The sequence below is a fragment of the Trachemys scripta genome, chromosome 11 (genome assembly GCF_013100865.1).
Source record: "Trachemys scripta elegans isolate TJP31775 chromosome 11, CAS_Tse_1.0, whole genome shotgun sequence".
In the NCBI taxonomy this organism is placed as follows: domain Eukaryota; kingdom Metazoa; phylum Chordata; order Testudines; family Emydidae; genus Trachemys; species Trachemys scripta.
The window spans coordinates 43745765-43761112 of NC_048308.1; the positions used below are offsets into that span (position 1 = coordinate 43745765).

Here is a 15348-nt window from a genome sequence, read left to right on the forward strand (position 1 = left end):
GTCCTTTCCCATCCCATTCTCATCCACCCACATCAGCTACTATCTACTCTACAAATATTGTTGGGCTATGATCAATTTTCCAATACAAGATGATTTAATTTTCAATATGATCATCTCTTGCACAAGGTTGAAATATTCAGTTTTTCATCCTTCTTGTGCTAGATTCATACTGTCCCCACTTTTGCCATGTACAAATACTCTAGCTGTTGATTGCGCTTAGTTATTTACATCATATAGTGGACTAGTAACCACCAGAAATTACTCTATGCATGACTAGACAGGGGAAGGAAATGACTCTCCCTCCTAAACCAGCTTCTCTGTAAAATGATCCTCCAGCTGGCATATATTGTGATCATTAGTCTTGACACCTCTCCCCCCTAAAAAATAGATTTTACAGCTTGTATGGCTGGTCATTTATGGAGTATCTCAGATCACCATGCTGTTGCCAGTACTTTAGAATAAACAGGATTTTGAATACATATTGCTAACTTTGTTGCTGTTTGTTTTATATAGTTGTGAAATGCATATCTTGCCTCTTTTTGCAGCACTGTTGCACAATAATACCTTAAGGCCTGGATTATTCTAGTGCACTAAGAGAAGCTGTGTAAATTAGATGTAAAGAAAGGGGGCATGGAGCCAAAAGTTGGCTGGATGCTCTAGGACACAGGTGCCAAATAAGAGTTTTTACAACTTTCTTGTACTAGGGTGTTTAGATTTTTTGTTTGTTTGTTTTTGTTTGTGGAAAGGTAGCAGCAGCACTTCTTGCCTATTTTGATGGTACAGTTTCTGGGTTTGTGGCCATTATTTGTCAAAATCCAGACTGATCCAAATGCCGAATCAGAGTTTTTGTGGGGCTGTGCTGCTAGGGGACAGCAAGGTCTGGAATTTTAAGGGGCAGTAAGAGCAGTAAACCATCTTCTCTATTTACACATTTTTAATTTCAGGGCTGGGGGCCCAAAAATTGGCTGGATCCAGAAGGCCCTGGATTTCTGAGGCACTCCTGTGCTGGGGCACATTGGGGCCCGGCTTTTGTTGGTGCAGCAAGAAAGACTGAACATTTGAGGCAGTATGAATTGGTGCTGGGGACAAAACCTGGCTGGATTTAGTTTTCACTCAGACTCGACATGCCGTATGTTAAAGCACTATATTAGTCAACCCCAACCAATCCCAGTGCCCACATACATACATTTACTCCTGAGTGACCTGCCTCTCTACACCGCAGGTTCAGTGCCCATCCCTATAAACAGCAGTGAGTAAGAGAGGGGGAACCGGCAAAAGCAGAGCAAGTCAGGTTCCTTGCTCTGGCGAGGCCCCAGCAGGATTTTGCACACTTGTGCATGGCACTGAAGTAATTTCAGGATCTCAGGCTCTCCCTCCGGTAGTGGCTGCTCGGGAGTTGCAAGCTTGCGAGAAAGGTATTTGTACGGGGGGAGGGGAGACGGGACCAGCCACCAGTAAGACACACAAGCAAGGTCCAGGCTGTCAATGCCAACTTGGGGGCTACACAGGGACCAACTCTTTGTCCTTGGCCAGGCCGGGAGAACGCACGCACCCTGCAAAGGTAGAGGAGCGAGAGAGCGTGCGCGTGCCCCAGCCCAGAGGGGGGCGCGCTCTACCAGCCAGGGAGCGAGCGCCCCCTCCCCCGCCCCCATGTCGTTTGGAACTTTGCTGACTGCAACATTCTGAATCCGAACGTAGCGACACAAGGGGGCGGAGGCGATAGAACGCTCGGCTCTTCCCCGTTCCATCCGGCCTCCTTCCCCCGAGGGGAAGATCGCGTTCTCTCTCTCCCCTCTTACCCCCTGCCCCGCCGCGGGAGCCCGCTTTGCAAAAAGGGGGCACGCCAGCGCCACCCTCCGGCCACCGAGCCGCACTGCACCCTCCCCCCGTCTCTCCCCCCTGCTCCGACTCTCAATGTTCCACACTGCCCGGCCACAGAGCCTCCTCTGCTGCTTTATATCCCCCCGGCTTCCTCCAGCCCCTCCACCGATACTGTATCCCCTTCCCTCCCCCCCTTCATCCCTCCCCTCCGACCTAACACCGGGACAGGACGCCTGCGAAGGTAAAGGAGAAGCGGGTTAGGTGGCTGCAGCAGGAGCCTGGGCGAGCTTGGTGGGGGGAGGAGGAGAAGGAGGAGGCGCGGGGGGGGGAGGTTGGTAGAGGGAGCTTTGTTCTTGTTTTCAGCGCTTGCTGCCTGTCGGTGGCCGGGAGAGAGAGGAGCCGGGACTGAGTTCACGCCTCACTTGGTGCACACACACCATGCTGATCCTGGAGAGCCTCCTACCATAACAACCCCTCCGTACCCTCCTCGCTGGGAGCTCGATCTCTCCCCACAAAGCCGGGGAGGGGGGGAGAGAAGAGGGCGAGTGTGTGTGCAAAGCTGCATTTCAACCCTGCTGCAATTTCCTACTAGGAGCTTCATTTTCTTTTTCAGCACCCCCCCCTCCAATTTGGGTGCCTCCCGCGTGTATCTATATAATTTCCCCCCCTAAAAATGTCGGTCTGTTTTGTAGAAACTGATCAAGAATCGGTGGCGTTAAAAGCTTTGCAGAAGGTGCAGTTTTAATTAAGCTTCTTCCCCCTCCAGGAGCTTTGTGGTGGCCAAATGCAATTCTTGCTGCTGGCCATGTAAATAACCGAGGCTTCTGCTTTCTGAGTTGTTTTAAATGTATAGTGTTTAAAAAAAAAATCACTCCTCCTCCTCCTCACGGCCCTTTAAATACAAAGAGACAGAGTGAGTGTAAATTTCAATCTGAAATCGGCCGGAGTGTTATTGGCAATATACTGTCTCAGAGAGAGGGGGTAATCTGGCTGCTTGGACCCAATAAAATACTCTACTCCAGTGTAAATATTTACAGGGTATTAATGACTTTTTAAAAAACATTGTCAGCGAGGTCTGTTACTTACAATGTGTCATAAGTTATTAATGCTCATTGCCTGAAGGACCCTGCTAAAATCCCTGTCTCATGACTTTGAACAAAGTAGGCAATTGATATGTTGTCTAAAGTATGAAAAAAAAATGTGAGTGGGCTTTAAAAAAACTGGAGATGTCTATATTAAAAAAAAAAGTGTAAATATTACTTTGTAACTGTCAAACTGCAACCTAAAGTGAACTCTGCTTTTTTCCCCTCCCCTCTCTTTTCCTCCCCCAAAAGTTCACCACGATGTCCAGTGACAGGCAAAGGTCAGATGATGAAAGTCCAAGTACCAGCAGTGGTAGTTCAGATGCAGATCAGAGGGACCCACCAGCACCCGAACCTGAAGAGCAAGAAGAAAGAAAACCTTCTGCAACCCAACAGAAGAAAAATACCAAACTATCCAGCAAAACTACTGCTAAGCTATCCACTAGTGCTAAAAGGTAATGACTATAAGAAGTGATTGTTAAACATTCTATCACTGTATTTTTTAAGCTATATTTTCACGGCATTTTTAAGACAGACGGATTCTTGCAAAGCTGTATTAGGGAGTCATTTACTGAATTACAAACTTTTTTGAGTTAGGTGGCTGTCAATCAATAGCTTCAATAATGCGACGGTTAGTAAGCTAACCGTTAAATAAACTGGTCACATTTCTTTGGAAGAGACACTTAAGAACTTTATAACTTTAAAAATTAAAATACTGGCTTCTAAAAGCTTTTATTCGCTAACATGAATTTTATCCTTGCAAGAAGTATGAGAACTATAAACATCTTTTTCACCTGAGTTCAAAGGCTTAGCCTTTCTTCCTTTATTTGTGTAGAATACCATCCTTCTGGTGTATTTCAATAGATTGTGTGTACTGTTGACAATCAGTGCTATTGAATACAAAAATATTTACAATAACTTAACTGGCACAAAAATAGATGGTTTTAGGATTGTACTTATAACTTCCTTTTCATGCCAACATACAGTATATCCTTTATACACAGCAACCTAATATAATGTGTTATTCTGTAGTTCTTCCTTTGGAAAAACTACCAACTTCAGTAGGACATTTGTCTTAATAGGGCCTGCAGAATCAGACTCTGGAGATTAATATATAGCCTCTGCCTTTAAGTGTAAAAAACTTCACAAACCTCTTGTAGTCTATTTGATAAATATCTGTATTTACATATAAAATTTCTGTCAGACTGGCTTTTTCAGTAAGTGCACACTGATCATTTTCTTTAACTTCAGCCACGTGAAATAGGCAGACTTTAAATCCCTTGATTTGCTGTGGTCTTTTGAGATAAGACACAATTTATTAATCCTTTCCCTTAAATTCACTTTTCCTTAGGAATACATATTATATGATGGCCAATAGCAAATAGATCTGAAGAGTAACAGTGGGAAAATGATTTTTTAATTTTAGAGTCAGTTCTCTAGTGAACAACTTTGTGCTTTGCTTATTCAGCATGGACACTATAGATCAACCTTTCATAAAGACCTCAGGAGTTTTATATTCCACTTTAGTAAATACTCCTTGAAATGTTAAAGTGTTAGCCAGAAGTAGAATACTACCTGTATTTTCCACTGATTTTTGTACTTGTAAAGAAATAGAGGTCTAAACTAGTAATAGCTAAGGTAGATACTTTAAATCAGGCCTGGTCTACACTTGAAACCAAGGTCAACCTAGCTACATTGCTCAGGGGCCAGACTGTGAAAAATTTCGTACCATGTGACATAATTAGATGGACCTAACCCCCACTGTAGATGCAGGTAGGTAAGTGGGAGAAATCCATCGACCTAGCTATCCCCTCTTGAAGGGATGGATTTACTATAAGTGACAGAAAACCCCCTTTTGTCGCTGTAGTAAGTATGTACACTACTACAGCAACGTTGCTTGACACACTACAGCTGTACCATTTGTCATGTGAACATACTCTCAGTAAAGAAGCTAATGTATTTGATTGTTTTTATAACTTGTAGTAGAATATGTTTAAGATAATGCTTTTGCCAGCCCGTTTGAAAAGCTTGAGGTGTATTGTACAAAAAATCTTACCACTGAATTTTTCCGTGCAACTTTACTTTCCTTAATCATGATGGGGTCTGATTCCACATATCTTGAGTAGTTCTGAGTCATCTAATTGAACTTAATGGGACTATTCCTGAAAGGTCTTTCAGGATCAGGTTCTGTTGATCTCATTTAAATTGGAAACATTAGCATACTGACAGCTGTTCAATCTTATTTTATGGGCCTTCTTTTCTAAAAAGTTAGTATCTCTTGTTTACAGACAATTAGCAGCAAGAAACAAAATTTCTTTAGTCTTAGAAGTAATTTAATACACACCTTTTAAACCAGGCGTATTTTTCTGGATAACTTGTTTAATTGGCAAAAAGTTTAGAAAATATTCTGGATATTATTAACACTTCTATAACTACACCTCTACCCCAATATAACGCTGTCCTCAGAAGGCAAAAAAATCTTACCGCGTTATAGGTGAAACCGCGTTATATCGAACTTACTTTGATCCACCAGTGTGCGCAGCCCTGCCCCCCCCTCCCCGGAACGCTGCTTTACCGTGTTATATCTGAATTTGTGTTATATCAGGTAGCGTTATATCGGGGTAGCGGTATACTATCAAAGGAGACAGTGAAACTATCATGGATTGTTTCTGATTAAGATAATGATTTATTTTACTAATATTATATAAAAACAGCAAAAATACTGTATCGTCTCGGGGGAGGAGATGTACCAAAAGGTGTGTACAGAAGCAAAGTTGATTCTCCAAGAATTATTCAAGTAATAAAAGCAGCTTGGGAAATTTTTAGAGTCACTATTTAAATACTGTATGAAGTAGCATGTAAAATATTGTCAAAAACACGTATTTGTTCACAATATAGCTTGTTAATTCAGTCTCAGTTACAGCTCTGTTACACTGGTTTAAAGTCATTGTCAAATATGCTTGTATAGTCCCCCCCCTTCCCTCATTTGCATATAAGCTTGAAAAGAAAATCTCTCTGGTAAAAAGCATTTAGATATGGATAATAGTTACTTTTATGAGTACTTGTGGGATATTTCTACCTATATGAGGTGAAAATGTTCTGTTCATTTACTGTATCAAGTAAGAAAAAAGCTGCAAAGTTTCTCTGTTATGGGATTTGGGTTATGCCTCTGAGAACAAAGAGGAAGCAGCCATGTTAGCATTACTGAAGGCACAGCCAATCTTGCATTTAACTGCATGGTGGTAGAGGGCAGTGTAATTCCTGATTTATTCTATAGACTATCTCAAATGCTTTGTGTCTGTTCTCATTTCACCCACAGAATTCAGAAGGAGCTAGCTGAAATAACCCTTGATCCTCCTCCTAACTGCAGGTATGTAACAACTTTTTAAATTGTGGACAGTGATAGAAAATTAAAATGGGTAGAGATGTTTACTCAGCAGAACAGACAAGCAGTTCTTCAATGTTTGTAAGTGGACAACTATAATATAAACATTGTGTAAGGTAAATTGAACAATTGTCTGGGAACATTTGATAATGTATCACAAAGTTTGGATTTTCAAGTACATGTAGTAGTTGTCTCATTGAGATTGATATGAATGGTAGAGTTTGTTCAATAGATTTTTCTGTAGAGGTTCATTGTGTATTTTAAAGTAAGTGTTATATAAACTTCCAAATGTACTGAAGCTTTGAAGTTAGTGCTTGTACACAATTTTAACTTACCTTTTGCGTGCTGAGATATAGGAAAGTGATGCTACGATGCTCTAAAATTTAGATAAATAACTGTGTGAGATTTATTTTTTACAGTTTTCATCTTATTACAGTGAAGTGGTTTAGAGTAAAGCTGAAGTATTACATTTAAAGTTTCTGTCTGTTAGCCAGAGATTGTATTGTCTTGATACATGGTATTTTAAGGAAATTTCCCAGTGGAGTGGGAGATTGTTGGTAGTTTTAGAAAATGAAATTAGAGTGTATAAGAGATAAGTGACATATGCAGTCTTAAAGAAAATTAAGACTAGTGTGGTGCACAATCCGTAAGAAACTTAAACGGTAACAATTGACTAAACTAACTTTTTATCTTTAAAACTTGCTGAAAAATTATCAGCTGTGATGCATATTTATTTTAAGAAAAGATTTCATGTTGACTGTAAGCATCCAATGTTGAAATCTATAATAAATCTTCTTAGGTTTAAATAAGATACCTAATTTAATGTTACCTTTCTATTATACATATTTCAGCAGGCTGTCTGTGCATAAAGTGTACTTAGTTTAACAGATACTGTGCAATACCAGTATTATTCATATGTGAGAATACTGAAAATGTTCTGGAGTTTTACTTCGCTTTTTTGGAATATTGAATAGTTGGAAGACTTTGGTAAAAGGAGTTTTTACAACTCAGTAAAGATGTATTTTTTTCATATTTTTATCTGGATGACTGGGATTTATCACAACTTTGTTCTTTTATTTGACTCTTACCGTCAGGGTATCTTATCTGGAGAGGTCCATGCCATGGACGTCCTGTAATAGTCTGATGTATATGTGTGTATGGTCACTATCTTCCCTGATCAAAGCAGTATGGGTCTCCAGTTCTACATACCCTTCATGTTAGTGCTATCAGAGACCAAAAGGTGGCATGGTATGGGAGAAAGGGTATTACAAGGAAATAAGCCAGAGGTACTTCACCTTTTAATTTCAAAGCGTGTGTTGCTCTTTACCCATTTTGGGCACATTATGTTACAACTGACTTTCAGAAGGAGATAGTTACCCTCTGCTGTAACATCTGATACGAGCATATTTAGCCTCTGGGAAAATTTGCTCCTCTGGTATCAGTTTAAGTATATCTACATACATAGATAAAGTCTTCAGGGTAGACATGACCAACCAAAGCACGGGGACTATTGTTAAGAACTAGGGAAAAAATAAACAAAAAAGTCTAAAATTATTTGAATTTCTCTGAGAGTGCACGAAAAAATATTTTTGGCCAGTGAAGAAATCTATAATTCTGTTCCTATGTGTCTCATACATATTATATTTAAAGAGAAATTGCACCATTTTCCTCAGTGCAACTGTTTGACATGTACCTTCCACCTTGTGTAAGATCAGCAATAAATGTGAAAAAGACCTTGACATCCCTCTGGAGACAAGTCAGATTTTTGGGATGAACAATTTGGAGAGAGAATTCCATTGACTCCAGGAGTACCATGGATTGGAACTTAAAACAGTCTCGCCCCCCCCCCCCCCTCACAAAAAGCTTTTCTATTAGGAAATGAATGCAGCATTTTGTTGCATGTAGAACAGTGAAGCGGAAGACATCATATACCTTCTTATAGCACAGATTTGTCAGCACAAACTGACACAGCATGTGCATGATATACCTTAATTGCTCTGCGTGCAATAAGCAACAAAATGCTATATCACCCCTTGCATATTTGAGGGAAATATAATTTTTGGAGATGGGGGGGGGGGAGGGAATGTCAGTTAATTTTAGGCTCATAATATAGATTGTATGTGTGTTTAAAAAGTTAGAGAGCTTTGCTATTCATTACAAATGTCCAGAAGGTGTTTCTTAATGTTAATGAAGACTGTTTTTTTCAATTTGACTATAAATGTGCCAGTCTTATTTGCAACCATACTGTTGCCGGATTATGGCAGTACATAATACAAAATTGAATGGTAACAAAAATGACTCACTGTACAAGCAGAAATGGTAAAAATAAATTAGATTTCTAAAATTCCTTAGTTCTAATAAGGTGACAGTACTGCAAGAAAGAAAAAAGTATTAGTGTTTAACAGGATGCAGTACAAGGGTTGATTGATATTTATCCATTGTGTAACGTATTTTGCATAATGTATTAACAATTTGGGTAAAAAACTGTTGGGGATAATACATCATGGAATAATGTTTAATTGCTGCTCAATAACTATGAGCATGGTACTGTACAAACTGCTTTCTATGCCATTTAAAACATGTAACTCGTGTTAAGTGTAATTGTATTAGCTGATGAATATTCAGTGTTCAGCAGACACTTGAGGGTCTCAACAAGTAAATCTGGTCTGCATTTACCTGGCCTAAATTCATCCATTTGTTACAGCTCTGTCAGCAGTACAGGGTTACAGACAGGATGATGCTTTAGGTATTAGCATATCAGCCACTGACGTGCATACGTCTGTCTGATTTAACACAAACCAGAATACACTTTTGTTCCATTTGTAGCATTGGGTAAAAAAGGTACTTAAGTACAAAATATGAAATGCACGAAAATTACAAATTAAAAGAAAAAGCTTAAGAAAACTAACCCTTTGTAGCTAGACTCATGTCTGACTGGTGGATAGACCTCAATTCACAAACAAGAAAAGTGTGGATTTCCCCTGGCTGATTAAACCTTCCCACAGCCACATCTACAGCATCTGTTTTGTAAACATGCTAAAGTCCTAGTGAGATCCACATTGCTTCAGTGCTCAGGGTTGCCCTTTGGTTTCTCTTTAAGGTGCACCGCTACCTCGATATAATGCAACCCGATATAACACGAATTCGGATATAACACGGTAAAGCAGTGCTCCAGGGGGGCGGGGCTGTGCACTCCGGTGGATCAAAGCAAGTTCAATATAACGCGGTTTCACCTATAACGTGGTAAGATTTTTTTGGCTCCCGAGGACAGTGTTATATCGAGGTAGAGGTGTACTTGGTAAAGGCTGTAGCCTGCTAAATCATGTCACACTCTGAACTTCTGTGACTTCAGTAAGATTTCCCCAAGTGCAATGATGGCATGATAGGGCCCCAGAAATCTATGGTAAAATAAAGATTTAAACAACGAACACAAGGAAATTAAGTGCCACTTCATCCTTAAGACCGCTCTTGTGTCTAAAGACAGGAGTCTTAGATGAGTTATTCCAAGATATACTGTAATCCTAGGACACAGAGATAGATTGAAGACCGAAAACCTTAATGCCAAATTTTTCTTGCTTTTGTTGGCTTAACTGTTTGATGTAGTGTGTTGTATTTAATGGCTTTTGTGTATTTCACACTATAAAGCAAGGCTGAAAAAGGCCCTTCTTACCTCATTGCATCTAGGCAGCTCTATTTCAAACCATGGCCAAATGCTCAAACATGCTTCAAGGTATGGAAGTGTGCCAAATCTCACCTTTATACATTTTCAGAATAGTATTACAAGGCTCTTTATCACATAATGCATTGTAAATCCATGCTGCTGAGATTTTCTTATAGGTTTGACGCATGTCTGGAATAACCTTTTAGTGCGTAGCACAAAGCTATTCTGGAATGGAAGTCACCACTCCTTAGTGGAGGCTGCACCTGGGCCTGCAATTCTGAGATGTGCAGGGAATGGGGGAAGGCTGGCTTTGTGTCATCGTTGTAGTTTCTGGATTCTTGCTGTTCATTAGCACAACTTAGAGCAGTTCCTCTGATGCTATACATTTCAGCAACTTCCCACGATTGCTGATGAGCTGCTCTGCTGGTCCAGAATAGCTGGAGTGCACATTTTCCTGTTTCTTTTCTTCTCCTGCTTTACATTCCAAAATTAATCAGGGCTTGTCTATGGAAGAAAGTTGCACCAGTTTAACCTAACATCTGAATTTAAACAGATTTAGTTATACCGGTGCAAGTGTAACCCATGCCTGTCCTCCTTTAGTGGCACCTAGCCCAGCTAGAGATTGAGTCTGCTACAGCATTAGCTAACGGTAGAATCTCATGCACTCAGCTTCAGAGGTCCCAGGTTTGATCCCGCCTGCTAGCTACTGGGGTCTGTTGGGGTTACACAAGGCCTATGTTGCCACATTTATTTCAGTTTAACAGTGGGGTTTTATTTTTTTGGTTTAGCTTCAGTTGACTGGGAACAGAAAACAAGACTGTCCACCACAGGGCTTGCCCTAGTGTAACTAATTGGGTTTAAAAACAGCTGGAATTTAAACAGGTGCAACTTAAACAGGTAGACCAAGCCATAGTCTCAGAACTCTGCACTGCTTTTCTAGCATAGTGCTCACACCCAATGCTTACAAATGTTATCAGACACCTGATAGCTATAGGCCTAAACGTACTAGGCAAAGACTGCAAATGGAAGTGTCCAAGAACAATGCCCAAATCAGACAGTCAACTCCTCCCTTCCCAGTTGTTGGAGAAGTCTCACCAAGATGCTATCCTTGTAATCTGCCGAAGGCTCCATCTTTTGTATCGGCCTCTGGCTATTAGACAACAGATTAAATCTGAAACCTCAACTCTCAGGCTGCTGAAAAGGAGTAGGAACATTTTCCTTCTGTATCTGTTCTCACAGTGCTGCTGCAAAAGTGGGTGTGAGATGGGGGGAGCTCTGCCCCTGTACATTTCCCTAAATGTGTTGTCTGAGCCCGAGGAAGATGGATAATGGGTCTGCTATCCTCTGCAACCTCGATTTTCCACCTCAGTGAATAGCTCTGGTGTCCATGTTATAGGTTTCCCAAGCAGTAGCAGAATAAAATTTTTCTGTTTCACTGATGTCCACATTTTTCTGAGTGCCAACAGTTTTCACTCAGCAGCTTGGGAAAGCTCTAAGTAGCAGCAGCAGCACTGGAGTTGTCTTTCTGCAAGCTTGGGAAGACAGCACAGCAATGGTTAACCCACTTCAGATTTGGAGGATTTTCTTTGCAACAATAGGTCGGTCTAGAAATTTAAATAAAAGGTCTGAGTTTGTAAAAGCTGTTGGACATCCCAGGGAAAATTCCTACTCAGCATAGATACAAATAGATTTTTCCAATAACAGTTTCTTGATACAAGAACGGTGATAGACTGCAACAAAAGCTGCCCTTAGCCCTGCTTAAACTCGCAACAAAATTCATCATTTGTGAGCCGTTCATTTTAAATTATTAGTGTACAGAATTGCTTTGAGGTTTTCCCAAGCTTTGTTTTTAAATAAAGCTTTTCCTTAGTTACCTTCATTTTATGATTACTTCATTACTCATACGTCCCTTGAAATAAGCTCTTCCACGCAGATTTTCAGTTATGTTGCTTGTATAATTAGCTTTAAATTAGTTTATAAACGTCATATTTTAAAACATGAAGGATTTTTGCAAAGGAAATTTACATATGGTCTCTGCCTTCATCTGGTTGATTTGAGTGATATGTAATTTGTACCTGTGAACATCGGTACATTAAAATAACGGCAGCCTATTCAGTTTACAGTTTATCATGTGTCTATAAACAGGGGAGCTGCATGCCAAAGACTGCCTTTGGCCCATACTATACAATTCGTAACAAGAGACTTGGGTTTTGTTATATTACCTTATGTAATGGTCGTACTGTAGCATGCATTGCAGTACAGTGCAGCAGGACTCTGGTTTTTCCAAGTATTTCAGCTTTTGGCTAGTAGGTACTTTCAATATTTCAGTACCACTGCTTAGTTCTCAGGCACCCTTTGTCCCTCTGTTAGGGCTTTAAAACTTGCCAGTTTACTACTAACGAGTCCATTTGGTGAGCCAATGAGTGCATCCCATCCTGAATTGTGTTATCAGAAGGGAGCAGCGTGCTGGCCCCAGGGTAATTCTGTTCTGCCCTTATCAGAGGGCTCAGCTCTGGGAGAGACTGAGATCTACCAGAAATTCTTATGGAGCTTTACAGAGGAATGCTTCTTGTGTGCCATTGTGGCTCTATGCCACTCAGTTCAATGGGACCTTACTGGTATTACAGGTTATACAAGTGTTGTCAAAGTACAAAAGGTTTCTGTGAAAAGTAAGATCCGCCCACAGTAGGGCAATACACTGTTTGGGTTTGATCCCCTCAGTGCATTTTTCAGTAGAATCCATTCCTGATCTGTTAGCACAATGCTACCACCACCAGCCCTCCTTCTGACTTTTGGCTTAGGGGGACATTACCAGGGTCCCCTTACCGCTGCTGATGGTTGGCAGCTGTAGTGGCCCCTTAGAGCTGTTGGTAGTCTCCTAGGACTGGGGGGTGTGGGCAGAGGTGGCTACAAGCCACCTTTCTGCTCAACCTCAGGTCAGGCCCTATATCATTTCCACTAATATCTTCTGTACCAACCTTAAATACCAGTAGTGATGGTGCCTTGACTAAAACAAGTAGGGTTCTACATGCTAAAAATGTTCCTGATATTTATCTTAAAACTTCACCTGCTTGTCCTACCATCTTCACAGGCTATGAATAAATCCTTTCCTTCATGTGTATTATCTTGAAGCTGTTTATCGACTATGATCTGATCCCCCAAGTCATCTTGTTTCTCAATAAATCTAATTCCCGCCATCTCTCCTCCGGTGTTTTATCCTCCAGTATCATTTTTGTTTTTCTACTTTGTCTTTTCTTTAGTTTACCTACATATCATGGTGAGAGCAGAGCGAATATTCTAGGTGCAAGCACATCAAGACTCTATAAAGCAGCACCAGTACTTCCCTAGGTATACGAGTGTATAAATATAGAAGGGAGTCAATAGCACTGGCTTTTGATGGGGATTTCACACGACAAGCTAATTTAGTTATTACCCATTATCCTTCATCATCCTTCTCAGACGAGCTGCTTTCTAGATACAGTAGCTGTCCTTTAATTTTACATTTATATTGTTTATTTCCTCTGATTGGCAAAAGCCTTCACGTTTGTATGTATTATATTGTTTGATATCACTTGGCACTGAAAATCTGAACCAGAACATTAAACAGCTCCCAGTAGAGAGAGGAGTTGATTAGGACATGTAAGAATGCGTAATGGGAAGGTCCACAAAAATGCCTATGCTGGGGTTAGGAATCCTCTGTGGTGGGAGAACAAAAGCAAAGAAATAGCAGCCAAAAATGAATACGGTATCAGTTATACAATGCCTTTCATCCAAAAGGAAGACTTCCTTACCACTGTTTAAAAAAAAAAGACACCCTTTGTGTAATTACTCTACCAATTGGGCACTAGAAAAACAAAGATATGAAGCAAAGCTTTCAATATGGCCTGTGAATATATATTTGCACGTTATTTCCAACACTATATTTCTGGATACATTCTTACCAATAACATTTTGCTCCTGTAAATGTGACCGTTTAAGGAAAAGGGTCACATTCCACAAAGCACACACGGTTCTTATTCAAACAAATGTTTAAATACTTGTAGCATTGGTTCAGCTCTAATGATAGACTATCAGTTCTATCTGAGATACTTGCTTCATCATTAATCTCTTCAGAAGGTAAATCAATGGGTTGCAACCATTTAAAGCTATAGTTATCTAATGATAACCTTAATTCAGCTCTAATAACGACTTCTATCAAGGAATTTCTTGTGTTTAGTTCTTTTTTCTTATAACAAGGATGCAATTTTGGAGGATTAGACTAAACCAGTGAAGAGAGATATAATTTAGTGCAGCAATCACAAATCAAATATGTTTGCCCATTTGTACTAACCGCCTGGTTCTGTTACCTTTTCTCATGCAGAGCAGCTGTTACCTTACTTTGTGAGTAGTCAATGAGAGTACTTAAGCAGTAAGGTGTAAAACACAATCAGGATCTGAGGAAGGAGTACCAGTAAATATGTAATCTATAGAAAAAGTGTGCTATTACTTAATGGATTTTTGATAAACTGGAGAGTGGAAGATGGCTCCAAAATATAGCAGTAAGAACCACTGACATCATGTTCTCAGCAATACAGTTTTTTGTTAAGGAATTATTCATTATTCTCTTGAATGTATGTATTAAGTATAAAAACTTCCTAGTCCTTTTCCACTTAAACTTTCTTCTGTGCAGAGGTTTGGTAACTACAACTATTTTCCAAAATCTTTTTCTGAGCAGTTGTTCTTTCCCCTGTACTTTTGTGTTTAGTTTAGCACCTTGCAAGGTATAGAACAAGATCCTGCAAAGAGTTTTGTACATGATTAACGTCACTCATATGAGTAGTCCCAGTGAAATAGTGAATTAAGATAGACTGAAGAAATATAAAAGCCAGCAGGACTAGTTATGGAAGTAAAGCTTCATAGTTTAGAGATTCTAAGACCAGAAGGGAGCATTATGATCTAATCTGACCTGTATAACACAGGCCACAGAACTTCCCCCAAAATAATTCCTACAGCAGATCTTTTAGAAGAACATCCATCCTTGATTTAAAAGTTGTCAGTGATGGAGAATCCACCATGCCCATTGGTAAATTGGTCCAATGGTTAATTACTTTCAGTTAAAAATTTACATCTTATTGCCAGTCTGAATTTGCCTAGCTTCAACTTTCAGCCATTGGATCATTTTATATCATTTTCTGCTTGATTACCCCTCATTAAATATTTGTTCTTCATGTAGGTACTTATTAACTGTAATCAAGTCAGTCTCTCTCTTTGTTAAGCTAAATAGATGCATAAGTGTTTGCAGGATTGGGCCCTTATTATGTAAGCAGCATCCAGTTTCCCTTTTATATATGCTCTGAAATATAGCTATAGTTTAGTCAAAGGCTTCATAAAGCTGGTGCCAATCTTCATAGGTATTAGCG

General features: G+C 39.9%; 1 protein-coding gene across 4 annotated transcripts in view; it reads left to right on the top strand.

Annotated features, from left to right (window-relative positions):
• The first annotated feature begins 1460 nt into the window (after nucleotides 1-1460).
• The window catches only part of UBE2E3 (ubiquitin conjugating enzyme E2 E3), an 85795-nt gene continuing 71907 nt past the window's right edge, over nucleotides 1461-15348 (top strand). Inside the window, exons 1-3 of one of the 4 annotated variants that reach the window (XM_034785727.1) lie at nucleotides 1461-1561; nucleotides 3156-3358; nucleotides 6223-6273. In XM_034785727.1, the coding sequence (XP_034641618.1) occupies nucleotides 3165-3358; nucleotides 6223-6273 (245 nt within the window). In that variant the 5' untranslated portion in view covers nucleotides 1461-1561; nucleotides 3156-3164. The other 3 variants (XM_034785724.1, XM_034785725.1, XM_034785723.1) reach the window with 3 other exon arrangements.